The sequence below is a fragment of the Clarias gariepinus genome, chromosome 14 (assembly GCF_024256425.1).
Source record: "Clarias gariepinus isolate MV-2021 ecotype Netherlands chromosome 14, CGAR_prim_01v2, whole genome shotgun sequence".
Taxonomy (NCBI): Eukaryota; Metazoa; Chordata; class Actinopteri; order Siluriformes; family Clariidae; genus Clarias; species Clarias gariepinus.
The window spans coordinates 23,789,115-23,817,091 of record NC_071113.1 but is presented as its reverse complement, the minus strand read 5'-3'; the positions used below and the strand labels follow the sequence as shown (position 1 = coordinate 23,817,091).

General features: G+C 40.5%; 1 protein-coding gene and 1 long non-coding RNA gene across 16 annotated transcripts in view; one reads left to right on the top strand and one right to left on the bottom strand.

The window, feature by feature from the left end:
* The window catches only part of ebf3a (EBF transcription factor 3a), a 96,687-nt gene extending 77,673 nt beyond the window's left edge, over nucleotides 1-19,014 (bottom strand). For all 15 annotated transcript variants that reach the window (XM_053511474.1, XM_053511481.1, XM_053511484.1 and 12 more), the window contains exons 1-6: nucleotides 18,279-19,014; nucleotides 17,806-17,962; nucleotides 17,254-17,317; nucleotides 16,830-16,885; nucleotides 14,534-14,607; nucleotides 12,983-13,051 (exon numbers count right to left, since the gene is read on the bottom strand). In XM_053511474.1, the coding sequence (XP_053367449.1) occupies nucleotides 12,983-13,051; nucleotides 14,534-14,607; nucleotides 16,830-16,885; nucleotides 17,254-17,317; nucleotides 17,806-17,962; nucleotides 18,279-18,412 (554 nt within the window). In that variant the 5' untranslated portion in view covers nucleotides 18,413-19,014. The remainder of the gene's footprint in view (nucleotides 1-12,982; nucleotides 13,052-14,533; nucleotides 14,608-16,829; nucleotides 16,886-17,253; nucleotides 17,318-17,805; nucleotides 17,963-18,278) is intronic.
* Nucleotides 19,015-20,359: 1,345 nt separating this feature from the next.
* On the top strand, nucleotides 20,360-24,295 carry LOC128541194 (uncharacterized). Its single transcript, XR_008365625.1, has 3 exons — nucleotides 20,360-20,445; nucleotides 23,844-23,925; nucleotides 24,004-24,295. It is a non-coding gene; the product is annotated as an uncharacterized LOC128541194 (long non-coding RNA).
* Nucleotides 24,296-27,977: the final 3,682 nt, after the last annotated feature.

Below are 27,977 nucleotides of genomic sequence, written 5' to 3'. Positions count from 1 at the left end.
GTATGTTTTCCTGTAGGTCTAGCAGAAGGATGCCATTTTTAAAGAAATATAAACTTGGTGTTAAATTCAGTGCCCCACAAGGATTTGTGGTTTTTCTGTGTCGTTATATAACTGTAAACTCCTGCATGGATGAGATCAGGTAATGCTTTGCAGATGCGGGTGGCTCCTCTGGCCCTGAGGCTTCAGAGATTTGAGAAAGCGTTGCTTCCAGAGCGAAACTTAATGTGCTATAGGCTTTTCCCCATGAGTCAGGGTGGACAAGCTCTCGCGGTGAGGTCACTCCATCGCTCTGGGATCTGGAGCCAAAGTGTGTGCTTGTGCGTGTGCAGGTTTGTGCTACTTAACTCACACTTTGCTGGAAACTACCCACAAAAGCCCAGCACATACTTCAGCTGTTCTGTCATTAGTGTTGCGAATAAAAAGTCATGCCCTTTGCTTATGACACATTCCAAACACTCTGGATGCTTTATATCCTCTTTTCACCCCCTCTCGTATTTTTATTCCTGCGCTGTCAAGAGCAGATGTTGAAATAAAGAACAGTGGAAGAAAAAAAAAGTAAACACATCTAGTAAAATGCAGCCGAGGCCTCTTGCCGCTGTTATTTTCCCTTTGCCACTGTTTCTCCGGCGCTCAATGAAGGGCAGTGGCACGATACTTTTTCATTCAGCATATTGAACAGCCTCCCGGACAAGCCGCCGAGTGTTTTTATTGTTAATCGATGCCAATCCATTCCGAGCCTTGATGTTAAATAGGGATCAATACGACCAAGCTGTGGCAAGATCTGATTTCAGTCAGCCGGTCGAGTGGTGGGTTTTAATCGGAGGGTAAATCAAAGCTGGCCGAACATAAGTCAGGTGAATTAAAACAGACTGCTGGGGACCTCTCTCACCACCTGACCAGCTCCAGGAAATACCTGTCATATTTTATTATTGCCTCCATTCCAGGTTTATTCAGCACCTCTTTCCTTTTAAGACTTTTCTTCTTCGACAGAGCGTAGGGATGGAGGTCGCTAAATAGCTGATGAAAAAAAAAGTAAAAAAAAAAACAAAACATTAAAGTCCTTTAGCTCCTTAGCATCTATATAGAACAGGGCAAGGATGTTCGAGGTTCTTTTCACGTCTCGTCTTTAATGATCGAGTCTGTGAGGGAGAGCAGGCGAAATCGATGGTGGCCCCTTTAGTTTCAGCAAAGCTACATTCATCTGGAAAAAGATCTTAAGGATCGCACTGATTCGTGAATTACAGTAGCTCTCAGGGATCTTCAGGATCAGGATCTTCTTATTCACATTACAGAGGCATCACACTTATGATAAAAAAAGGGAGAGAAAATTGAGTCAGCACTTGAACCCTTTTTTTATCTTTAACCTTTGAGGTTTAAAACCCATGGGCATCCATAAAGTGCACCTCTTGTCTTAAATTTGGCTACTTCTCTTAAAAAAAAAAGGCTTCTTTTATCTCTTTTTGTCTGTGTTTGGAGGACTGTTCAAGCAGGCGGCTGTGAGTGTGCGTATGTGATGAGGGTCGGAGGGCTTCAGTGTTTTCCTGTTGATAAGCATCATAAGAGGGCATCGTTAGCCTGGGAAGCCCGTCCACCACACTGGAGTCCACATAACTCACAAGGGTCGGGCAGATTTAATGAAATATGGCTGCCGCCATAGCAGTGATTGATCGGGCGGACGGCCACAGGCCTCTATGTGGCCCTCTCCTCCCACGGTCCATCTATGATGATAAATTAGCGTTAGATGGAGCCTAATGAGTTTACTAAACATTTGGGATTTGCGCTAATAAACTGGCAGGCTAGGAAGCTAGCAGCGAGAGCGAGCAATCCCCGAGCTCCCCCTTATCGGGGGGACATGACAGTTAAACCACGCTTCCAATCTGCCATCGATTCATCATCCTGGCGCTATTGTGCATGCTCCACAAGAGGATAATTATGCAGCCACCGCATCACAAGCACTCATATTTTTTTTTTTTCTGAGAGAGAGCAAGCGGCCACACTAAGACCAATAACGCAATACAAGCACTACTTTATTGATAAGATTATTATTATCATTATTATTATTACTAGTATCAGTGAAAGTACTAACATACTCACATACTATTTGTGTCTCTTCTGTATTGAGAGTAATTTGCTGTCATATAAGAACTTAGTCTAAGCACTAGTTAGTTGTTAATGTACATGGCTTAATAGGTAACCTGCCAATGAAAATGATATATCCTTTACTGTTTTATTTTTCCCCCCTCATTCTCTCATCTAGATGCAGATGTTGATAAACCAGCAAGTATGATTGATCACACGGTAATGTAATATAAAATCATTTTTCTAACTGTCTTTTTTGTTGCGAGACCGAACAGCTCTTGATTGTTGGCCAAATATTTGCCGTCTCTAATGATGCCTTATCAACTGCACCTGACCTCCTGCAACACCCATAAATCAGCGTCACACCCCGTATTTAAAGGCATGGAAATCAGACCCTGCTTTTAGCCTAATAAACAGCAAGCGAGGCCTGCTGGACTGCACCGGGGTCCTGGACAGCATAATTGCTGGGAATAATTCTAATGAGGGCTTGGGAAACATGAGTAGAGGTTCTCTTATAATGATAAATCGCCGTGAGCCAGAGCAGGACTCTCCAACCACCGCTCTCTTAACCCTGAACTGCTCGCTCACTCGCTCTCTCTCGCTCTCTCTCGCTACCACTTCTCCTTGGCCAAAACACATCTTTCTTCTTTTTTTTCCTTCTGTGTTGTTTTGACTTGGGGGTGTTTGAGCATTGCATCATCTTTAAATGTGGTGGGCAATCTCGAAACAAATGCGCAGACACGGTCTTGCCATTACAATAAAAATAATAAGTACAACTATAAAAGCCTTTCATTCCTCCTGCGCAATTCGGTGTAATCCGCACGCTAAGACCGCTTCTCATTTGACGGGGGGGATGGATGTGCTTTTGTTATCAACAGGGCGCTGATAATCTTTTGACAGCACTGAAAGGTGGCTGTAAGGGGGTATATATTTAGAGATAACTTGTCAGCTTTAATAAATGATACTTATTTGCTGCAGTTTTTAAAGATTCGAAAAAGAGGATAGATCCAGCACCAGGGACCCCAGGGAGCGAGATGGCCAAGGCCCAGTGCTTCTCACCAGGGGGAAACTGATGGTTTGTGCCCAATGTCCAGATCGCTGGCCTGTGACCTCGCAGTCCAATACAATCCAAACACAGTTTCCTAACCTAATCTCAGCCGTGTCACACAACAAATTGCCACATTCGGAAAAAATGGGAATGGATGGTGATGCAGGAAGGTGGGGCGGGGGTGGGGGTGGGGGGGGGATTGTCGAAGAGCTGTAGGTAAGGAGAGAAGAGAGAATAAGGCTAGGAAGATGGGATGCTGGGTGAAGAGGCAGGGACGGTATGGATGGATGAATGAATGGATGGACAGATTGATAGAAGAAGAGCGGGATATGTCCTGCTGGGAGTGGAGAAGCAGAGGAGTCCCAGCAGCGCTGATTTACAAACCTCTCCTAATGCGAAACAAATGCTGTGGATGTGAATCTACACTTACTTGTACAGCAGGACAGAGAGAGAGAGAGAGAGAGACAGAGAGGGAGGAAAAAAAATCAGTAAATCCATGCCTCCAGTGTGTGAGGGCTGCACTTACAACCAACCGTGCTGCGTTTTTCACAAAAACACCACTGGCCCATTAACACCATCAAACACCATGAAGACGTGTGCGCGCCGAGTGTTGTGCAACGCTCGTTTCATTGAGGGCGTTTAGAACAGAAAGGAAATTCTGGCAAAGCAAAAACAGGGTGTGACTTGGAGAGACTTTTGTACGTTTTTTTTCTGCTTCTTCCAAAAGAGAATCATTTAAGTATAATTAGAGTATAATTATTTGATCTCTCAATGAATGTGTTTACAGGAAGAAGGAAAAATAAAGAAAACATACCAAAGTGGACCTATTACACAAAACTAAGGGAAAAAATTAAAAACACGAGAATAAAATCTTGCTTTTTTTTCTATTGGCCTGGGTTTACATGAGCCAATTATTTTTTTCCCTATTATGATGTCATATAAGAAGTGCATTTGGAGAAGGAAGTAAAATGAGAGTTTGAGGAATAAACTAAAGAAATAATCTGATGTGTATTTCAACAAGAGCATTAACACACACACACACACACACACTTTGGGGAAGCACTGATTTTTGTTTTAACTTGTTAAAGAAAATTGTAATATATGGGACCTTTAATGAAGAAATGCGAACTTTAACATTTAGCGCACTCTATTACAATCTATGACAAATCAATCTCTGAGAATTTTGTTTGTTTGTTTGTTTGTTTGTTTGTCTTTTTGTGCTTAAATGCTGCATGTTGTGTATCTTCTGATGTACTGAGTTTACTTGTGCTGTCTGAAGGAAGAAAAAAAACTCTAATTTCAGGTTTCTGCAGTTCCTTTCTAATCTTTCATAAAAACAAATTGCACAAGTAAAACCCTGGCCATTAAAGTTAATGAAGAGCAGAAGGAGGCTCTGAGACGATCTCAGCTGTATGTCGGAAACGGGAACACGCTGCCTGCGTTCACGAACCCTGGCCTTGCATTCCTTACACTCCTCGCCTAACCAAAACTGATCCAATTTGCCTGGTTGTTATTCAAAAAGCACATGCACCCACGCCTGCCTATTGAGTAACAACAGACCCTGTCTAACCGTCTGGTGTGTGTGTGTGTGTGTGTGTGTGTGTGTGTGTGTGAAATAACACTCAAATATTTGGTTCTGATAATGGTTGCGTTTATTCCAAAATGTGTTTTTTTTACATCTTTGTATGTTAAAACTGAAATGTGTAGGTTTGACGTTGATTCTGTTTATTTTTGCAAAGTGTATGTATGTGCATGTGTGTGTGTGTGTGTGTGTTCCGTGTGCAGTTGTACTTGCACCATACTATGATGACAGGCTCAGCAGGAGCATTCACACTGCCCGACAAAAGGGGAGTGTTGCTTCTTTGTGCTTCCAATCAAATAAAAGGCCTTTTTAGAGCACATATGTCCCTCTCCTCACAGTTCTGTCAGATTAGACTCTCAATACCCCCACCAGACACACACACACACACACACACACACACACAACTCTAGCAGGTTTATTTTTTCAACTCTCCTCCTGCTTTGCTCTCCCTTTCCGCTTCTTCTCTGCTTTCTGCTGATGCCCTGTCTTTACAATGTCCACTACTCTTTCCTTCTCACCAGTGTCTGTGCACGTGTGAGTGTGTGTGAGTGTGTGCGTGCGTGTGTGTGTCAACAGAGACTCAGTGGAGCCGCTTTCTTCCGTTTTCTGTACCCATGCAACATGTCTTACGACAGCACCAGTTCAGATCCCCCTCCTCTTCACACATGTTAAAGCCATTTCCCCACACAGACACACACACACACACACACACACCTATTCACACCCAGAAACACACACACACAAACACACGGTGGAGGCATACACCGGATTTATGGTCATTACCAAGAACAAAATAACTCTTTGTTAGTTTTCAGTATTACGGCTCTCGAAGTATGAAAGCGAAATTAATCAGATTGAACTAAACTGAATGGAATGAAACTGAATCAATCCAAATTTAGAACGGATTGAATTAATAATATTATTAAAATGAACACAAGCTGCAATACAAAACGAAATAATCACATCCAATAATTTACAGCATTTGGCAGACACAGTTATCAAGAGCGACTTATGTTGAGGGTTAAGGGCCTTGCTCAAGGGCCCAACAGGGGTAACGTAGGTAGTGCCTCCAGATGCCTCCAAACCTGGGACCGTCCAAATCGTGGTCCAAAGCCTTAAACACTGAGCTACTCATGAATCACATGACATTGATTGGAAACAAATCAATCCAAGGTGAATCGACACCAGGAAATGTTCATTAAACCCTTAGAATAATATCCTTCATTTAAACCACATTCAGGCTTCCTACACAGGCCCATACTATCACCAAATTATTATTATTTTTTTTTTTAAATCACCAACTTTTCTCATGCACTCTTTTTCGCCGTTCCCTGAAGTACAATTTATCTAATCCATAATTCTCTGAAAATTTAGCTTAGGAAATAGTTTTGAGGTGCCGTGTAAAAAGTGTGTAATGGACTACATCTGTTTCGACTGTACTCAGAGTGCACGCCCCGGCTAGCGGCCGTACGGTTTTGGCTTCTCGTGCACTCTGTCCGTTTACTTTCTGTGTGAGCGTGAACAGATTGCCGACTGCCAAGTGCAGGTTACGCTCTCTTATATATATATATATATATATATATTTATTTTCTTTTTCTTTTTTTTTGCTCCCTCTACTTCTGTAGATCTGGCAACCCTGCCTGTGTGCTCTCCCAGAGATCTGGCAACCCTTCACTTCCTGGCATAAAAGGTGACAATCTTCATTAAAACCTCTTACAGACAACTGTCAGTTATCCTCAGTTCAAGGAAGCCAGCTGTTCTCTCTCTCTCTCTCTCTCTCTCTCTCTCTAGCTCGAAGTCTCTCCAGTGAGATGGCGTTCATGGTTTATAAGCTGTGTGCGTTCTGAAGAGTTTCAAGGTGAGAGTGTCATCTGCTCAGCTCTTGAAGGTATTTCTGAATATCATTAATTTGGGCACAAAGACAAAAGATCAATTAACAGGTTGTTCCAAACGAGCGCCGCGCTACGACTCGACTCTGACTGCAGCACAGACGACTTGTTAATAGCTGAGACGCATTTACATATAAAAACAAACACACACTTTTGCAGCTTTTTCTTTTTTCAAAACTTGGCCATAAAAGTGCAACATTGAACAGCGAACAGGTGAAATGATATTGGTATCGTGACAACATATCATGTGACGCTTATGGAAGGTAAGATGTCAGTGTTGCACCTTTTTTTTAAATACACTTTTATACATTTGTAATGATGTTAAATCAAATTGATTCATTTGTATATCTATAATATAACTTGGCACCATAGTGTGGCTGGCTGGGTGCATGTTCTCCCTGTGCTTGGTGGGTTTCCTCCAGTTTTATCCCACATTCCCAGACAGCAGAGCTGTTTGCCACGTGTGTGTGTGTGTGTGTGTGTGTGTGCTAGTGGCCTGCGATTGGTTGGCACATCATCCAGTATGTACCCTGCCTTGTGCCCTAAATTCTCTGGAACCCTACACCGGATAAACAGAATAAATAATAGAAGGATGGATGGAAGGATGGATAATTTTATTTTTTTGTTGAAACATAAACATCTTAAAGCAGATATTGTAATCACATTTATTTTTATAAATAGAAAAAAATTATAAGTTAGATTAGTATTTTGATAACCCTCTTCTTATATCCTTTCTTTTGACGCGCTGTGTGCCAGAAGAATTCTTAATATACTCTCAGTACAGTCATGGATTTGCCTTCAGGTATCATGACATATTTGCCATATCCCTCACTTCTAATACAAACTCTGCGAAGAAGCACATTTTTCACCCGCCACCATACCAAAACCCCTCTTCACAGACTCAAATAAGAAAAAGGGATGTCCTTCTTATCATAATGATGTTAAATGCCTGTTGTTTTGTCCTGCTCCTGATAAACGAGTCTAGAAGCATGCACATAGTATGGCGTACTATCATTCTGCTATCGGTTCACTCCCTTAAAGGGGTTTCTGACATCTCTGACTGCCTCCTTTCCTCCCTGGATCTCGGTCTCAGCTCTATTACTCCTCCACACACACACACACACACAGAGACAATCCTTTACACAAGCATCTCCCAGAGAAGGTTCCCATGCCACAGGCGGAATCAGACAGTCCTGACAGGAGCGAGCGGCTGCGGCTCGGTGTGTGACTGAAGCTTCAAAAGAGCTGGGCCGAAACACCTGCACCAAAACGGCAGCCGCTTAGCATGGCCAGCTCCATGCAGGCGCGCATTAATGGCCTCTTAGAATAACGCAAATACCCCCCACTAACATGCTGGGCCAGACGCACACACACACACACACACACAGACACACACATATACACACATGGAAAAAGCACAGTGGAGCAAAGTGAAGGAGCGAGGGAGCATTTTTAGTGCTGCGTCGGCTAATTTGGTAGTGGTCAGTAGAATTTGTAACATGGCCCGAGCCATCACCTTATTCACTAGGCAAGCTGGCTGAAGGGGAAAGAGGAGCAATGTGCTTTATTTGCTATATGTGTGTGTGTGTGTGTGTGTGTGTGTGTACAGCATGAGCAACAGAAAGCTTGCTGACTGCCTCATAAATAAGAGCAGCAGAACACACCTGTGCTGGTGCTGTAGTGCGGCTCTGAGGCTGTTACCTGGCCAGAGATATATCTGCTGTCTGCTCAGCCATTAATCAGAACTAATGAAGCTCTCTCTCTCTCTCTCTCTCTCTCTCTCCACCAGTGTGTCTCAGTGTATCTCGCATCTTCCCCTTGCTTTCCTCCCCATCTCTCTCTCTCTCTCTCTAACACCCAATATTTTTAAAAACAATTCTAAAAAAAAAACACATGAAAAGCTGCTCTCACATGAACTCTCAAACCCACGACTACGCTTACTTACACACCACATGCACTCATGCACATCTGAATGTCACCTGAGCATGAATAAAAAAGATCTAGACCCAAAAATGGCTGGAGGCTACAGTAACAGCTGAGCAACACTCTGCTGCTTCCTACAGGAGAGACAGACAGTGAAAGAGAGAGAGAGAGAGAGAGAGCAACAGAGCACCATTCTCCACTTAACACTCTTTTAATTACCCTCCACACCGGTCTGTGAAAACCTGCCATTCAGGAGCATTTCAAAACAAACCATCTCTCTCTCTCGCTCTGTCTCTCGCTCGCTCGCTCACTTGCTCTCGCTCTCCATGGCCAATCACATCCTGCTCTCCTGCTCAGACACTGATATGTAATTAAAGACGTCTCCAAAAATCCTCCTCGACAGCCCAGGAAGCAGCCAAAAATGTAAATGACATTAACAGAGAGAGACAATGAATTGAATTTTTAGGTTTTAAATGTCCCTTGATTTTTTTTTTTCTTTCCTTCTGCCTCTGCTCATTTCCATAGCGCTTCTTTTTTGTTCTCCTCACACCAACAAAAGCTCTGACCATCTAAATGCTGGCATTTGTTCAGCTGAGCTCGGAGCGAGCCGCAATCGAGCATCTGCACACCGAAGAGAGGGAGGAGAGCTCGTCATGAAGACCTGGGCCCTCACGTGCCAGAGAGGCAAACAAAAGAAGAACATTTTAAGAAATGGATCAGAAGAAGAAAAGAAATAGGAAGGAAACATCACAGATGGTGACTGATAGTCTGTTTTAGAAAAAGAAAAAGAATGATGTGAATACCTTTAAAAGAGACTCTGCCAGGCCATGAGTGGGGTGGCTAATAATCACCCGTAATCCGCCTCATATGGAAATATAATGAATGTTAAATGAAATCAGCAACAGGCCCAAATGATGCCCGAGCCCAGTAGGAGAACAGGTGCAGGCGGCAGTGTGGAATAAGCTATAGGAAGAAAACTGGCCCAGCACACAACTGTGCATGAGTGTAGGAAAAAAAAAAGTCAATCTCATGCATTATTTAGCTGCATGGGGTGGGATGGAGGGGATCTCTCAGGGGTCAGGCTGTCCTGACCTCTGTGACAGGAAGTGAAAGGGAGATCGGTGGCTAGGAAAGCCCCTGATCAGTGGCAAGTATTATTAGTCCCTGAGCCGCAGAATAAAGCCACAATCCTCTCCTGACACACTCTCACATGATCGCTAACCTGTCTCTGAAAGCTGGTGGAGCATCCATCACTTACAGACCACTGTGTTACATCTTGCTCGTACTCTCTCTTTATTTTTCACCTTCTTTACACATCCCCTTAGATGAATAATCTATGCCAGAGCAGTGGGAGGTGAAATATTTAAAGATCCACTGAGATCGATTCTGCAATTCTGCAACAGCTGTTAAATGCGACCAACTTTTCGTTCTTTTGCGGTTATTTTTCTGTCTTTTTTTTTTTTTTTCCCAAGCTGTGCTAAAGTCCAAGAGAAAATAGGATAAACAGATGTCTGGCTTGCCTACAGGAAAATAGGACACATTTGGAATGATAAGTCTCTTAAACTCCATTGAAAATGCCAGCAGCGTGATGGTGCCAGTTACTGCCCGCGCCCGTGCCAGCGAGCAGCGCGCTTGCCCTGAGTGCTGGGAAAATGGCGCTGAGAATGTTATCGATAATGGATCACAAGTTCCTCTGGTCAGCATGGACCTGTGCTGCATAAGACTCTCTCTCTCTCTCTCTTTCTCATTCTCTTCTTCCCTTCCTTTCTTTCTTTCTTCCTTTCTTTCTCCTCCTTTTGGTTCCCTTCTCTTTCTCTCGTTCCCCCCAGTTAAATGTTTTGATTGTAACATAATCGGCCCTCCCTTGTCTGCCTAAACAATCCCCCCATTCATTTTCTAGATTCATTCCCCTCCATGTCCACGCAAACCATTATTTCCAAGCGCTTGTTGAACATGAGCACACGTAGGCCTCCCTCCCTGTTCCTGACACCAATCATTTCATATCTACACATCCCACTGTCACAATTTTGGCCGACACAAATGAATGCAAAAAAAAAAGCAATATCTGTGCTGAGGAATTGGCCCTTTACTGATTGTTCCACCCGGAATCGCGCTACACATTCCAGGTTAAAGTTTCAGCACTTCTTTTTTTTTTTTTAAGACCCCGTTCTCTGGCTAAGAGTTCTGGGAGCGAAAGGATAAAATCATCTGCTCATAGTGGCAATAGGTGGACAATGCAGTAGGCTAATGAAGCACGTCTGCCTTTGTGAACGCGCGGGACGGATGAAAACGATACTCGCAGCCTTTTCAGGCGGCCCACAATGAAAATGTGAGCTTTTCTAGCCACTGTTTGAACTTACGACAATATCTCGTCCTTTCGCCTCAGTCTCTTTCCCTGAGACTCAATCCCTCCTCCTCCTCCAGTGTTCCTCTTTTCCTATTTTACTAGTGTTACACGCATTGTTCGCCAGATTGAAGCACAAAGCGCAAGACATCCGATCTCTCCAACTCTATTTAGGCGCAACACAAAGCCGAGCAATTTATGGGAAGAGCCAGTGCGTTAAATATCAATGACGCCCTGTTGTACAGTGTTCAGCATGTGTCTCTTTGAAGGTAAATATATACTCTAAGCTCTGCTTATTAGATGAATAGAACTGACTGGAGTTCAGACATCCCAGGAACTACCAAGAGGAAGTGACTCATGGTTCATCTTTTGCTTGGAAAAAAGAGAACAAGCTCCTTATAATCTTTTATATATATATATATATATATAATCTTCTTCCTCTCTTCTCCGCTACAGGGCAGTGTAACATAATTCTCAGCCTTCTATTAAAACATCCTGCTACTAATTACTGCTTACGCGCTGGAGCTGCACATCAGCACGGCTGCTCAAACACTACAGTCAGTGAGGTGAAAGAATACAAAGCGCACGTCAAGTTAATGACTGATTTTACGCACAGACATGACAGTAAATATAAAAAATAAACATCACTTTAAAGGTCATAAAATGTGCTTTTTTTATTATTATTATTATATATAAATGCATAAATATGGTTCCACTTTTTTTGCTACTATGCATCCCAATAATAAATTATACTAGCTGTTTATATATTACTCTTTGGCAACGCTTGTAAAAAACTGATTATCATGCAGAACAGCATTTCTAAACCATAACCATATGACGTGTGATGGGAGGAAATTCATAGTGCTCAAAGTATGTGAGCACAACCATAAATTCAGCACCAAGGCAGTGAGTCTTTTTTTCCGACACTTGCCACACAAACACACACAGTGACTCACACACACACACACACACACTAGTGCTGAGTGGCAGTAGCAACTGGCAGTCCCTATTTGATTACTAATAAGAGAGATGTTCTCTCTGTCAGATACCAAACATTCTCCACTAAGCAAACAGCTATTTCAGCTAGTCAAACATTAGCATTGCTGTCCAGCAGTGGCGCGTATTTTGCCTCGGCTCACGACTCGCTGTCTTTCTATATCCCCAATCTAATTTCTCGCTCGGTGGACGGCAAAGTTCACGATGGGGAGATAAGTTTGCAACATCAACAGAGCAGAGAGAGAGAGAGAGAGACAGAGAGAGAGAGAGAGAGAGAGAGAGAGAGACAGAGAGAGAGAGAGACAGAGAGAGAGAGAGAAGGCACTGCTCTCTGGCACAGAGTGCCAGTTGTTCGTGCTGTCTTTATGGAGCATGGTGGGCTTGTTCTACCTCACTAATCTCCAAGAGGCCCGGGCAGCTCTCTAGCACATCCCTACTCCTCAGATCTGCCCTCATCTTTTCCACGCTTGTATACTCTGCCAAGATAATTGGTGATAAGAAAGTGCGAGACTTGAATGTTTCTAACCAACAGAAAGGGAAATCAAACAGAACTGAAGAAAAGAGAAGAGGAGAATAAGCAAAAAAAAAACAAAAAAAAACACCAATCACTCATGCTGCAGGAGATGATGTATTTAAACTCGCTAATGTTATCAACACGTAAGCAGCAACAACCAGCTGAGCAACATCTCTCATTACCCAGGAGGAGCAGTATGAATGCTCATACACACATGCTCACACATATACGGTATATACACATGTTATACGAGAAACGAGGACAGTGGGAAGCTGTGAGCATCATGTCTAGAGCCTACAGAGAAGATAACAGGGAAGCGGAGATGGAGGCGAATGATGCACTTGTTAACAAATTAGGATGAAGGAGGGAGAGCTGTGAATCTAAAGCCAGCTGCTCTCTAGGAATAAATGACGCGTTGCTGGGAGAGGAAGGGCTAAAGCAACTGCCTCCCCTGGCACCTCGAGCAATTACACACTCCCTGAAGACACCCCCAGGTTTCCAAGTCAACCCACCTGCGCAAAGACCAAAACACCAGGCCACACCACCCATCACACAAAGACACCCCACCCAGAGACAACAGGAAACGGAAGACAGAGAAGGCCCTTACCTGTCGATGATCACAGGGTCTGAAGGGGTTTCGTTTCTGTTCCCGCAACTTTTCTTGTCGCAACACCGGCTGTGGAGGAAAAGGACAAACGAACAACAGTGGCGATGTAAGATTTGGTCTCAGTTCAGGAAGCGAGTGTTTTGTCTTGCTAGAGCCTGAATCCAAAACAGTCATTTGCGCTTTCTCTTTATAGCACAAGGTGGAGGCGGCTGCCTGGCTCACTGGCTGACTGGCCATCCCCAAATCGGGCGCCGCTGTGCCGAAACGGGGAACAACATGTTGCGGTGTTTGCATTGGTGCTGAACACAGAACTGGGAAAAGGGGGGGGGGGGGTGCCAAGAGGCAGGAGGATCACTTTCACAGCTTCGCCTTTTGTTTACCTCTAATTGTCAAGCTGTTATATCTGGAGAGGATGCAAGATGCCACCTTCAACCAGTGCTTTTGTGGGGCACTTATTAATTACAGGCTCAAAAGCCTGCATCAATCTTTCACAATGTGCCAATGCCTCCATTTTGAGGCTGCTAGGACGCTCCCATTATGAGTGCTTTAATTAATGCTGAAATGATACAAGGAGGGGAAAAAAAATCTTATGCCTCTTGCATTTAAAAAAGCACACTTGTATAACGGTTACATGTCCAAATTCTCACCATATGGTACGAGAAAATATGTAAAGCTCCTTTAAGCTGACAGCTAAAGTGATTAAAGTGGGGTAAAAACTGCACTTCACAACAAAAAAGAAACATGCATTTGAAAGTTACATGTAGTCACAGCACAAGTCAAGAATGGTCACTAACAATGTGTGTCAATGTTATCTCTGAAACCGCAGCACACAGGAAGAGGAGTATTTTGTATGTTAATACCTAAGAGCCCAGTGCTGTGAATGCAGCACATCAATGGGACTAATGGCACTAAAGCAGAAGCTGGCCATGAAGCATGACCTTTGGGCCTGTAACTGATGCTTGATGTTAGTGGTTAAAATTGGATTGGTTGTGCTCTTTTATTCCTGTCACAATTTTCCCATTTCTATCTGATGTCTGACTTCCTAATTCATTATGGCTTCCAGATATTAAAGAGCTCCTATAAAAGTGTGCATTTAGTGCAATAATAATAATAATAATAATAATAATAATATATATTTGTTTAAATATGTCTAATTACGTGGAAAAGTTTGGGTGTAAATCGGATTTTAGATCTTTCATCGTCTCTGTACACTCCAACATGCCGCAATCAGAAAAAAAAATACAGAACTAATAAAAAATCAGTGACCTGCTTCCGTTTTCTTTTTTATGTGCGCGCTCGGTAAATCAATTCCAAAGCCTCTTAACATCCTGATATTGCTCAGTTTATTCGAGACATGTTGATTTATGTATATTATTATTATTATTATTATTATTATTATTATTATTATTATGCACGGATAAATTAATATTTCTAAAATATTTTTTATCAAATTAAAGCATGCAAAATATATGTAAAAGACAAATATTAATAATCCACAAAATCATGATAGATTTGTAATGCGTGCATGGCTCATTTTTAGGTTTTCCTTACCTGCACATAATTTCGTGTGTAAGCAGAACTCGGCACATTTCTGGATTTTTATCTTGGCCTTCATAAATAATAGCCTTGAAACAAAAAGAAATAGAAAGGGGAATTAGCAAGCAAACTGCCACGAAAAAACGCGCCACGTATTATTATGTATATTTTTGTAAATGTTAAACCTGTATTCTTTTTTTGATCACCAGTAAATCAGAACGTTTTATTTCTATAAACACATGTGGTTGTGTGAATAAAAGTTCAAAAAAAAATTATAAAACAAATTTAATTTTCAATTTAAAACAATATGCATGCCTAAACAAATGATCGACAGTATAGGCTAATTTTATAATTTATCAATAAAGCCTCCCATACGGCCTGACCTTTGTTATGTCCATAAATAAGTTATGATGGAGAAGCATATTCTATTTGAGATTAAATATCAACGCCCGGCGCTTCACTGTGATGATAAATAATGTGACATTAATAGCACTTTATAAATGAAGAGGCGCATATGCTAGGCGTTTAGCTGGTCGCTGTGTTTTATTGGAGAAGATGAGAGGGAAATGCTGGTGCGTTCGAGGCGCTCGGGGTGCAGATGGGCGCGGGGAGCGCACACATCACCGCGCCTATCATCGCCACACATTGGAGGGGGAAAAGTGCTAATGGCCAATCTGCTGTTTATTTTTGAGCTGCTAACAATGATTTTTCTCTCTCTCTTTCTCCCTCTCTCTCCTCGTTGCTTTAGATAAAATCACGGTGTCGGGGGGTACGGTTGAGTAATTTTTGAGCATTGGCTTTAACAGATGGCGCAGTGCTGGAGGTGCGCTCTCCTTCACTTTCTCTCTCTCTCCTACTCACTTTCTATCTCTCTCACCCTTCCAAATCCTATCTCTCTCTCTCTCTGTCTCAAAATTTAAGCCTTTAATAAATTAAAGGGCTAATAAATTTCAGACATTCGTTGTGTGCTACATAATAACAAAAATCACAGACAAACGCGCACAGAATCCAGCGCTTAAAAATGACAAGGTAATTTGGCACGTTTGTTAATTTTTACGATCATGATACATAAAAATACAAATAAGTTTTAAAAATGCGAAAGAAAGTTATTTGTCTGGTGGTACTTTATCTATCCTTATAGTCATGATTTATTTTTTATTTTTTACTCCCACCCCTTTTACACACGCGCGCGCGCACACACACGCTGTAAATACGGGAAATCCATAAAGTGTCTGTTCAGCGCCATTGACTCTTTGATCATTTTCACACCAATTAGGACACGGCCTATATTTCTCATTTCTGTCGCACGTGCAACACTGTTAAACTGGTCTAAGCGAAGGAAGCACCAAACCCGAGAGTTTAACTTGTCTAGCCATGATGGAAGGAAATGAGACGGTTAAAATGCGACATCATGACGAGGAAACAGTACAATATCAACTCGAGTGGCCCTCTCAGGATTTATTTCTCTTTAGCATATAGAGCAAGAAGTCCCAACCCTCGGGCTATACATTATAGGCTTATATAGTCAGAGCTAATAAATGCAGGAGCAATTAAGTAAAACTGTCGCTTACCAGTAAAAAAAAAAAAAGGTATTTTGAAAGAAAAAAATGCATAATAGAGATTATATAAAAAATATACACGGGCACAAATAACGAGTATGTAATTATAAGCTTTACAAACAATTGCATCTTTTATTTATTTACTTATTTACTCTTAAATCACAGCGGTTTTAGTAAAAGTACTGCTTTTTTGCATGGAATATTTCGCACAAACTCCACGCGCAGAATTTTTCACGATTAACTCTACGCAAGGCCTATCAAATACATCAGACTGTCTCCCAGACAATAAGTCATAAAGAAATATGAACGGCACGGAGAGCTTAAATACGAGCTGAATAATAACGAGGGAAGAATGAGAGCTCATTTTATCCCCCGCATTTAGAGAGCATGCCTTTCATGAACCCTGCACATCGCCCTCTCTTTCACTGGTGCGGGGTTCAAAGCGCGTGCTCAATCAGGTCGGGGTTTTCCCCCTCCTATATATATATATATATATATATATATATATATATATAGTGATAGTGTGGCGTTAATAATTAATACTAAATTATACTGCATCAAAACAACAAAACGCACAAGAACAACCAAAATGTATACGAAAAAAATATCAAACGTGCGTAAAAACAAGCAGTAACATCAGAAAATAATAATAATATTTTTTTTTAAAAAGTAAAAGAGCAAATTGAACACACAGAAAATGCATGATTAATAATAATACTCACAGTAATAATAATAAAAAAAGTGGTTCTTACCTGTTTCGTCATGGAGTCGATTAACCGTACATAAAGATCCTGTTCTGTTCTGACGCCTGTGGGAAATGTTTTATTCAGTCAGCGCCATGGCTTTGCCACACTTTATTTATATTTTCTGTTCTTCTTCTTTCTTTTTATTTTATTTAGTATCACATGAAAGCTCACACCGAAAATATGCACGACGCTCAAACTATTTCAAATAAAAAATGCACCTAAGAATTTCAATTATAATTTGTAATGTAACGGAGCATTTTAAACTTCCATAATAAATATCCTGTTCATATCATGTTCACTATAATTTAAAAGAAATTGTTATTCATTACGTGATACTGTTATTAGTATTATCGTGTTGTTTATTGTTGGATAATAGTATTATCTTTAGCAATCCTTGTTGTCAGTATCAGGATGGAGAAGTTGGACTTACCGTTGCTGTATAAAAGCTGTAGTTTATAATGTATCCCATTGTTAGTTTTTTCGCTGTTTGGTTCCTGAAAATAAGCACGGGTGGCAATCAGACTGATGTTTTCTGCATTTTGTTTCAATTGTATGTGCTTTAAAATATGTATGGTCTTGTTTTGCTTTGGGACTATGCATGTCCACTAAATTAATGTGTCAAACTTTATCTATGAAAATATCAAAATGTATATACTATGTTATAATTCTATAAACAAGCATCATTAAGAAAAATTTAAAGCCGGTGTGGGGTAAATGATTTTTGAGCTGAAGATTGCAGTATAATAATCGCATTTACAATTTTTTACGGTGGTGCACAATTTTACTATAAATTATTATGACATGCTAAAATATTCACATATATGTTTTTTACATGTAGGAGAATGTGTATACTAAAATTTCTGTGATCCTCCGTTCAAATCAGAACTCTTTTGGCGCATGTGCATAAAGTTCTGTGAACTTAAGATGGGGAAAAATATCAAGATCTTGCGCGGCATTTTTCCCCCCAAAAAGCGGCGCTTACTTTCTCCTTTTCCACAAAGTCCACAAAAGCTGTCCTTTCGATCTCTACGGGCTGACCCTGTCTGTCGTACAGAGCCAAGACGAAGTGGAAAAAATTGGACTTCCTCAGATTGGACGGCGGCTGTTTCTCGTAGTGTGCCCGCGCCAGACCCACTCCGCTGCGGGGGAAAGAGATGACAAACCGAGGTCGGTTAAACAGTAGGGACAGAGGGAGCAAGGGAGCAAGGGAGGGAGGGATGGATACACACGAAATAGATATAGTATCAGGAAGAGAAAAAAACAAGCATCTAAACTGGTGGAAAGTGACCGAGAGAGTATTCTTGATTTGTCACTTAAACAGTAGTAATATGATGTAATGAGCGGCGGAGAGAAGAGGTGCACGGGGAGACCGTAATTGATACATGGCATAAGTGGGGATTTAGGGTTGGTCTGAGAAATGCATGAAAAAAAATCGGGATGATTTGGCAGACGTACCTTTGGGCGGCTGTGTTAGCATCCACCACCCCGGCCGTGTGCATCCATGATCGGACGGGGTTCATGCCGCTGCCCAGCGGCTCCTCTTTCATAGTCGTCCCCCCTCTCGGTATATTCTCCTGAATTCCAAACATTAAAGCGGCGTGCGCAAAAACCAGCTCCAGCCGATGAGGTCAAAGCGAAAATCGAGGGGGAAAAAGGAAGCGTCGTTTCTCCACTAGTCTCTCGCACTCGGATCTCTGCGAGAGTTTGGTCGTGATTGAAGAAAAAAAACAAAACAAAACAGAAAACAAGCCCAGTTCACAACAAGTCTCGGTTCCTTCAGCGCGTCCTGTGTTGGCACGACATGGGCGAGTGGAGGATTCTCTGTCAGGATCTCTCAGCGGCTTGTTTGGATCAGGATCCCGTTGGAGAAGTCGTCGAAATACCTGGATGATGTTTTTTTCTTTTCTTTCTTAAAAAAAATCAGTTCAACATGTCTTGTAACTTTGCGCTGTGATGATGCTCTCAGGCTCGTGTCATCATCCCTACAGGAAAAAAAAAGCTTCAGGACACTGCTGAATCGACCACTTTCTGGCAAGCCGCTTCAGCTCCAAAAGACAAATAAACGGGAAAAAAACTATGATTTAGCGCGGAGGTGTTCCCGGACGCGGGAGAGAGCTTGATGAGGGGGGCCTTTAGCGTCTCTCGGAATGGATGGAAGCGTACAAAACTCAGCCCTCTATCCCCTAGGACTGAAGCCTTTCCCGGGAGCCAAAACTCTAGACCCGCGGGATCCGCACTGTCAGAGCGATGACGCGCTGTGGGCGGGGTTTTGACCATATATGGAGGAGAAGGGGTCTGACATTTCCGGTCGCTGGCGTTGCCCAAGTTGCGCGTGAGTGAGTACACACATCCACACACTACAAGCAGACAGCAAGATGCACTTTCTATTCACCTTTTTAAGATATTAACGTGCTCAAGTTAATCAAGGGAATCATCCGAAAACATACACATGATTTTGCATGTAATCCGCCAAAAAATACTTAGTTTTGTATTTGTTTTTTTTTTATTATTTAGAATAAATGCGCACCACTAACACAGTTTGGTAAATGACTTGCACACAAAGGGAAATAAATGTTATGAATTGTGATAGGTGAAAAATGGTTGAACATGGATTTATTAGCGCTTCAAGAGCTCGGATAAGGAGGCATTTAGGGTTAGGTGCATCCATGCACACGGTGGTTCACATGCAGAATAAAATCATTTGTTGGCCCCTTGTCATCCGCTCAATCACCGTGTCGTGCAAATGACAGTGACGGATATCTCAGATGCCTAATTGGCCCCTGTGTCGCTATGAAAGTCAAACGGAGCTGGGGTAGCAGGTTTGAGGCGCATCAATCGATAAAAAGACTGAATTCTATTTCAAAATCACACTGTCTATTTGATAATTGCGGATTTATAACTATAAGTAAATACCCCCCACTATAATGGCAGAGTTGATCCTCTTCATAAGAGCGCGATGCGCAGCTGAAGTCGAAGTTCAAACTGAAGAATAACACGCGCACCGATCGTAGGCTGCAAAGTGTTCAAAACACACCAACACACACTCACATTCTCTCCCTTCTTCTTCGTCGTCGTCTTCTCCTTACACACATATCCTTACACACGTGCCGAGTCGCGCACAAATGCTCAGAAAAACCGGGATGCTTTTTTGCAAATCGCGCTAAAACTGCATCTGAAAACTGTGGAAGGACTCGAGGGATCCGCTGCGTCCACCCTCTCGCTCTATGAGCCCTTTTTCCAATAAACAGAGCGTTTTAAGGACAATAATGCGCCCATTGCTTATTTAGTTTTGTGATATGGGAGTGTAAGGTGTTTCTTTTCTATTTTTTTGCCACTTGGCAGGGTGTGTATTGATGTTAATATTTTAATGAATGGTTGAAAAATCGAGACTCCGATGTGGGTTATCTGGGGAGCCGGAGCGCAGCGCACTGGAGGGAGGGATGCGGGGACGGAGAGGAGAAAGAGAGAAAGAGAAGGAGAGATGTGTGTTTTAGAGTGTGAGAGAGCAATCTGTTTGTGCTGGTGTTGGGGGGTTAATGACTATTGCTAAAGATAAGTGAATTATCAAAGTTGTTGCTCGCCTGAAAAAGTCTATTACTTGCCTGGCCGTCCAGTTAAATCCGTAAGTAATAAAATTACATTATATAAATGTATTATTATTATTATTATTATTATTATTATTATTATCTGTAGTAGTAATCATTAATTCGTTGTAACAAAAAAAATGACGCGTTTATGCAGGCCTATTAATTAATTATAAAATATACTATACACGATATTTAATATTAATTCGGTGGTGTTATCTCGTGTCTTTGAATTGTCAATATTTATTGCGATTGATTATTATTATTATTATTATTATTATTATTATTATATTGTTGTTAATAGAAAATAGTTCTGTCAATATAGCCTATAACAACGAATGTAGCCTAATTAGTAATAATTATATTAGGAAATGCAAACAATCTTTCATTCAGTTATTCTTTTCTTTATTTCATTTATTTTAATTTTTTCTTCATATTATATGTTTAAATTTCCCTCACATTGACTCTCTGCTTGGATAACCGCAATCTACAGTATCTTTAATACAGATTACACACCAAAGCGATTTCAATCTGATTATCAAATTAGGGTTTTAGCTTAAATCCTTTTAAAGCTGATACTGTTGACTAGAGAGGGGGGAGGGGAGGAGGGGAGAAAAGTTCAACAATCCCATCGCGAAGGTAACGATCCCCTCCTTAAAAAAGGGAGTTTTAAACCTTATTTGACAACAAATGCAGCTGCCCCTCTATTTTGGAAGATATTAAGGCGAAAATGAATGCAAATCTGTGTTCAGGAGCCATCTGGCCAGAGAGAATCAGCTGCTCCGCCTGCATCTATCTCGGCTCATTTTCCAGCCTCATCTGGAGCCGAAAGCGCGTGCACCAAATACAATAATCCGCCAAGTTTCTCCTGCACTCCGACATGCTGAGAGCACACGCTGTAGTTTTATGGCTTTAGCTTAAATACTTCCCCCCCTTTGTGATCATTTAATTGCTTTTGCAAGATTAAAAAAACGTGAAATTTCTAATAAAGCAAATCTAGGCTTTATTTATTAATGTACAAAATATTATTCAGGAGACACCTGCTAATGTATGAATATGCTGTCAACTTTTTATAATATACTGCATTTCTTATGATATTCTCTTCTTTTATAGATTTCGCTTGATCCTGTGTAAGTTGTATAAAATAGTTGATAGCGAGGATCATCATCATCATCGTTGACAATAATAATAATAATAATAATAATAATGTGTGTGGATGTGTGTTTGTGTGTGTGTGGATTTAGTTGTCTTGTGTCGCCTGTGTTAGATCTTTTGCGGAAAGTGTGCTAACAGCCGACAGCGCACAAAGAGAAAGTTGGTGATGCAGCTTTGAATAAGATTTTCCTCGGTATGTTCGAAAAGAGACGAGCCCCCCCCTCCCTCCTTTATTGTGCACACGAAGTGCTCCTTTTGTGCGCATTTACGGGCCGGAGGCTTCGACGATCCCCGACCTCAAAAAAAAAAAGAAAAAAAATTTGCATTTAAATAGCGACATCAACCGATTCGCGCGTGCCGCGCGCCAGTAGGTTTCCCAGATGTCGCGGAGTGGTCGCTCACATGGCCGCTTGCCCAGCTGTCCTCTCTGCTCGTCATACCGGCACCCCCCACCACCTCCGCGCGTGCCCGAGCCACCAAATCCCCTCAAAATCTCGGCCACGTCCCAAACCCCATCACACTACCGTACTAAATAGTGGACCACATTCATGAAAACGAGTCTTAATCGTGGCTTGGTCCCAAATCTGCACAGTGCCGGACTAAACAGTACACCAATTACGCAGCCAGTGCGCCCGAAAATTCGTGCCACTGCATTATGTGTGATATGCCACACGTAAAGACCTGGGTTTTAGTGTAAAGGTATGCAAAAACGGCTTATAGTTATGGTGACTATTATAGTGTCCTAAAGTGCAGTGTGATCTTAATGGGGTTATGTGGCACAAAAGACGTCCCAAGAACTTCTTGTTTTGTTCATCTAAAATTGACTAGAAATGTTGTATTTCTATTATCTGTGGCTGACATTTTATGGATTAATATGGTGCCGAGGTGCGGATTTAATGCAAATAGATTTGAATCTAGACTAAATCTGAGTGATCCTATAGACAAAGCACAGGTATTTGTTGACGTATCGTGTGCCTGCAACGATCGTGCGTAAAAGTCTCAGTATGGACCCGGAGTAATGTGATTCTATGACCCACCTCTCAGCCACAGTCACAGGTCTAATACACTAAGACGACTAGTCATTAACTGATCATCACACGACTGCATGAAACATCACAAGACTGCAACAACACACCATTGCTCCACCGTTCACTTATAAAGAGTGCGCGGGGAAAAAGCCTGAGTTTGCATTGAACACGTTTTGAACACATTTTAGACCGTGTGTGTGTGTGTGTGTGTGTGTGAGTGAGTGAGTGAGTGAGTACGGACCGAATCAATCATTCAGCGCTGTGATGCTGAAACTGTTGCGCGCGCGTCACAGCTCGAGCTGATCATCACACTAATGGCTTCTCTAATGGATAAATTAAAGTGTAAAAAAGACCTGTTCCCCGTTAATAGTAATTTTAGTTAACGAATGAAAAAAAAGCAAAAATATAAATGCAAAAATAAATAAAATATAAATGATTTTCTAAAGAAATAGATACAAAACATTTTCTTTTTGCAGAACTGTGTGGATATACATTTACACTTATACACAAAATAATTCAAAAACATTGTTTTTTTTTATAAAGCACAACAAAATTGATACTTTTTAAATATAATTTGAATTCATCGGGTAAAGTTGTTTTTGCAAATAATGCCTTAAATATAAAGCGCAAAGAAAGAAAAATAGAAAGAAAAAGAAAGAAAGAAAATACAACAGTTTGCTCTAGCCCGGTGAATCCAGGCGTTGTAACAGACGTGTTAATGATCTCTGAGGCATGTGGAAAGGAACTGTGAGAGGAAAGAGGTGGAAAGTGAAGATTATTTTTCCAAGGCGAAGATTTGCATGACTGTTTTTTTTATTATTTGCCCTAGTCGACCTGAAATTTGATAAAGAGCGCCTCCTGTTGCTCATATTGTGTAATGCAATTTCCAACCTGAGCTCAGTAACCCTGAACACTTTGGCACACTTCTTCAATAAATAAATATACATGCATGCATGATCTGATTTTTATTTGGATAATCTACGATGTACTGTAGCGTCACCCTAAGAACAGTATTTTGTCTGAATAAAATGTAAGCTATTTATTAAAGTTGATGCCCTGGGAGTGAAATAAATCAGTCAGGAGAAATCAGTTGCGGTCAATATTTTAATTTTATTGTATGTAGTTATACAAATAAAATATAAATAATATAAATGTGTGGAATAATAATAATAATAATAATAATAATAATAATAATAATAATAAATGCATGTATTCTGTGTTCTTTCGATCAGTATTCTGTATTTTATTTACAGAAAGAAGCTGTTATTGTGTGGTGTGATGAACAGCAGGGATTGAGGGCACCTTGACTGTGTTAAAAAAACAGGTTTCGATTAGGTAATTTTAGATATTGTAATTGGCTTTAATTAAACATGCATCGCGCTAATTAACTCAGATGATTTTTTTTTTCGGCAGCCACTGGGACGCGCTTTGCCGGCTTTGATACACTCAGTCCAGATGTCCCAGTACAATTCAGGCGGCAATTAGAAGTTCGACTACACACTCACTGGAAATGAAGTTCGAACCTTTGATAAGGCATAACATGCTCGAGCAGATGCTGCATTTAATATGAAATCATATACTGTCAAAGGGTCTGCGTAAAAACCTACAGGCTGGTGTAATAACAGCAAATATGGATACGCAACATCTGTATGCATCTCACACATAAACACACATACCACGCAAACATCTGGGGCTCAAAATGAGAACAGGCGAATTATTATTATTATTATTATTATTATTATTATTATTATCATCAAATATGGAGTGTGAGGAACAGTTTTTGAGTTGGAGTGAGTTTAAATGAGAATAGTGAGTTATTGTGTGTGTGTGTGTGTGTGTGTGTGTGTGTGTGTGTGTGTGTGTGTGTGTGTCGGGCTCGGCCGCCGTGTAATTAGCATTTCCATTCTGCAGTTGAAATGAAGAGGGGAGCCTGCGGCGCGGCCCCGGGCTACACCCACATGAAGAGAGGGAAGAGGAGAGGAGAGAAAGGGGCAAGCGGAGAAAATATGAATAAAGAAAGCAAGAACCATTCGAGATAATTAACATGTAAAATATCCAGTGGAAATGGGGACGGAAAAGAGCGCCCCACCTCACTCACTACCGACTTTCCAGCTCTTTGTGCGTAAACTCCCTGATTAAAAAAAAGTTTCCCGCAGTAATTAAAGGTCCGGGGGCGCACACTGCACCTGCGCGCACACACGGGGGTTGCGTGTGTGTGTGTGTGTGTGTGTGTTTTAAACACAACTCAAAAACTCCAAACCCAAAAATCTCCGTGTCCTTAATTATTCGCATCCGACCTACTTTTTTAAATTTGTACAAAAAACCCAAGTTCATTGAAAAGGATACAATTTAAAACGGTGATTCAGAAATCTGAGCCACACCGACACTTCTCTTCTGTAGGTTCACATGGTGAATATGGAATTAAAAAACGTGTATATTGTGCGGTGACAGGGCGCCACCTACAGACAGGATAGATGCTCCAGCGCACCGTCACATCAGGGGCCCCATTATACACAAATAACAGTAAATACTAAATTAAAACTCATAACACTTCATATTGATCAAATGGGATAGTTTTCATAAGTGAAAAGTTATAGGGCGGGTGTTTTGTTTTTTTTTTTTACCGCAGAGTTTAATAGGAAATGTATCTAAAAAAAAATCTAAAAAGTTTTTATAGACAGTGTGATTAATATCGTATACAGTGATAATGACAGAAAAGGAAACATGACAAACACTGGAAACCTCAAAATTACCAGTTAAATATTTTAAATGTTTGAAACTTGTCAAACTTAGACATTTCTTTTTTTGTCTTCCAAATAAAAACTAAAATATAAACGATTTAAGGTATATTATAATTTATTTAAAATAAACTATTTATGTAGAAAAGAAAGACATAAACTTGTTTGCAGAATGTCTATTTTTCCTTTACAGTTTGAAAATGAAAAATTAAAGAAAATGAGTCAACGTATGGATGTGATGATAATGATGATGATTATGATGATGATGTGGAGGTGATGGTGGTAGTGTTTCTATACTAAACCCATCCATTTTCATTTATTGCTTTATTGATAAAAAAAATACAACATTTTTACTACTAGCTCAGGATTTCCGATTTATCTACAGTATTAGATAATGTCAATAATGTCTTGGATCAAAAAAAAAAGTGTTCCTGTAAAGAAGAAGGCACATAATGACTAAATCTACTTTTTGCATAATTAGTTTATTCAATAATTTAAAAATAAGTTTGGATATCCAGATCACTTCCAACCTTCTTGCAAATTTATGATAAAATGCATTGGCAAGAAAATTTAAGGTCAATATTTAAATTCTGCTGCAAATCCTGAAGATATATTTTTTGCCATATTCATTTAGTAGCTATATTCTTTTTTAAATCCTGAAATTTGTTTTGATTCTTCATATACATTTTAAATAGCCTTTAAAGTGAATATGCTATGAATAAAGATGCAACTAATCAAATCTTCCATAGCTATTACAATTCTTTGAGAGGACCAGAAATGTTCTAAAGTAACATGTTTTGCAATGAAATGTGAAATGTAATCTTTACTTTTAGTAATGATTAAAGTGAAACAATCAATCTAAAGAGATCTATTTAAAACAATAAGCATCATTTACACATTCCTCAAACTAAACATCAAGATTAAAAAATATAAACAATCTGTAAGTGTGATGAATTTGAACAAATTTGAATGTAAAAAAAAACATAAAATATGTACATAACAAACATTTACAATGATTTAAAGCGCTTAATGGGCCTTATTTCATTTTGAGTAAATATTTTTAAAGGACATACACCCTTAAATGTAAATGTAAAAGATACAGATACACACAGATAGTGCGAAAGGTACAGTTTAGTGCACATGTAAGATTCCCCAACATCACCCCCCCCCCAACACCAGACCCCATGAGCAGCTGCTTTCAGTCATGTATGAGGGTCGGTGGATTATGTAGAGTTTATCACATTCGTCGCTTGCTGATATTTGGCTATACTCGGATGCGCTGAAGCTTGGCCAACACAGATGATAGCAGCAGACATGTGTTACCTAATGTGCTTTATCTAACCGGGCAAGCAAAGCCAAAGAATTGCTGTCAATAATAATAATATATCTACATAACATGTACAATCAAATAAAGCATTCGAGTTCACATTAGCAAATACAATCATCACTCTATTGTCACATGATTCTTGGAAAGCCAATTTTCTATTCCATTCTACTTTATTTGTGGGGTTTGAGTGTCATTAACCACAAGTGTCCTTAATCAGTCCTAGTGAATTATATTGTGTTGGTTTGATTTCTAATTTTATTTAATGACCTCATAAAAATATAAATAATCATTGCTCTGTACAAAGAATTGCAGTGCTACTTAAATATTTATTTCAGCATGAAAATGTTTTGAACATACAGATATTTAGCAATTTTCATTTCATAGTTACAGGCATTGTACTTAATTTAATATTTATTTAATTATACATTTATTATATTTGACACACTCACTCACTCACTTACTCACTCACTCATCTTCTATACCGCTTTATCCTGTATTAAGGGTTGTGGGGACCTTGAGCCTATACCAGGATGCTTAGGGCACGAAGCAGGGTACACCCTGGACAGGGTGCCAATCCTTCACAAGGCACACACACACACACACACACACACACACACACACACACACACACACACACACACACACTTGCACACTCATTCACACATTACGCGTAATTTAGGAACGCCAATTAGCCTAACCTGCATATCTTTGGACTATGGGAGGAAACCAGAGTACCCGGAGGAAACCCACCAAGCACAAGGAGAACATGCAAACTCCATGCGCGCAGAGATGGTAATCGAGCCTAGCCGGTAATCAAACTCGGACCCTAGACATGCAAGGCAAGAGTGCTTATTATTGTTATTATTATTATTATTATTATTATATGAAATGAAATTGAAACCTTCTTTTCAAGTCTGGCGAATGTGTTGTATAGTATCATCATGTGACTTTTCTCTTCAGAAAACACTTCCTGACTGATGAGGAAAAGGTCAGAAAACGAAAACCATACAGAGACACAGTAAATGTGAGAAAGTGTAAATGTGAGTAGTGGGATTAATAGTGACTTCTCTGCTCTATCTAAGTGTAATTCTCTGTCTTCTCTAGTAGAATGTGTGTGTATATGGGGGTGTGGGTGTACATGGGTGGGTGTGTAGGGGTGAAAGTTCACCCATTCCCCTATTGCAATATTATATTGTAGTTCATATCCCACTGGTTATGACACGAGGGCAAGCTGGTAAAATCACTTAAAGACCTGTGTTATTACATGACTATTATATCAGGTCAGCTTGTAGTCATGTGCATCTGCTGATCAATGCATAATT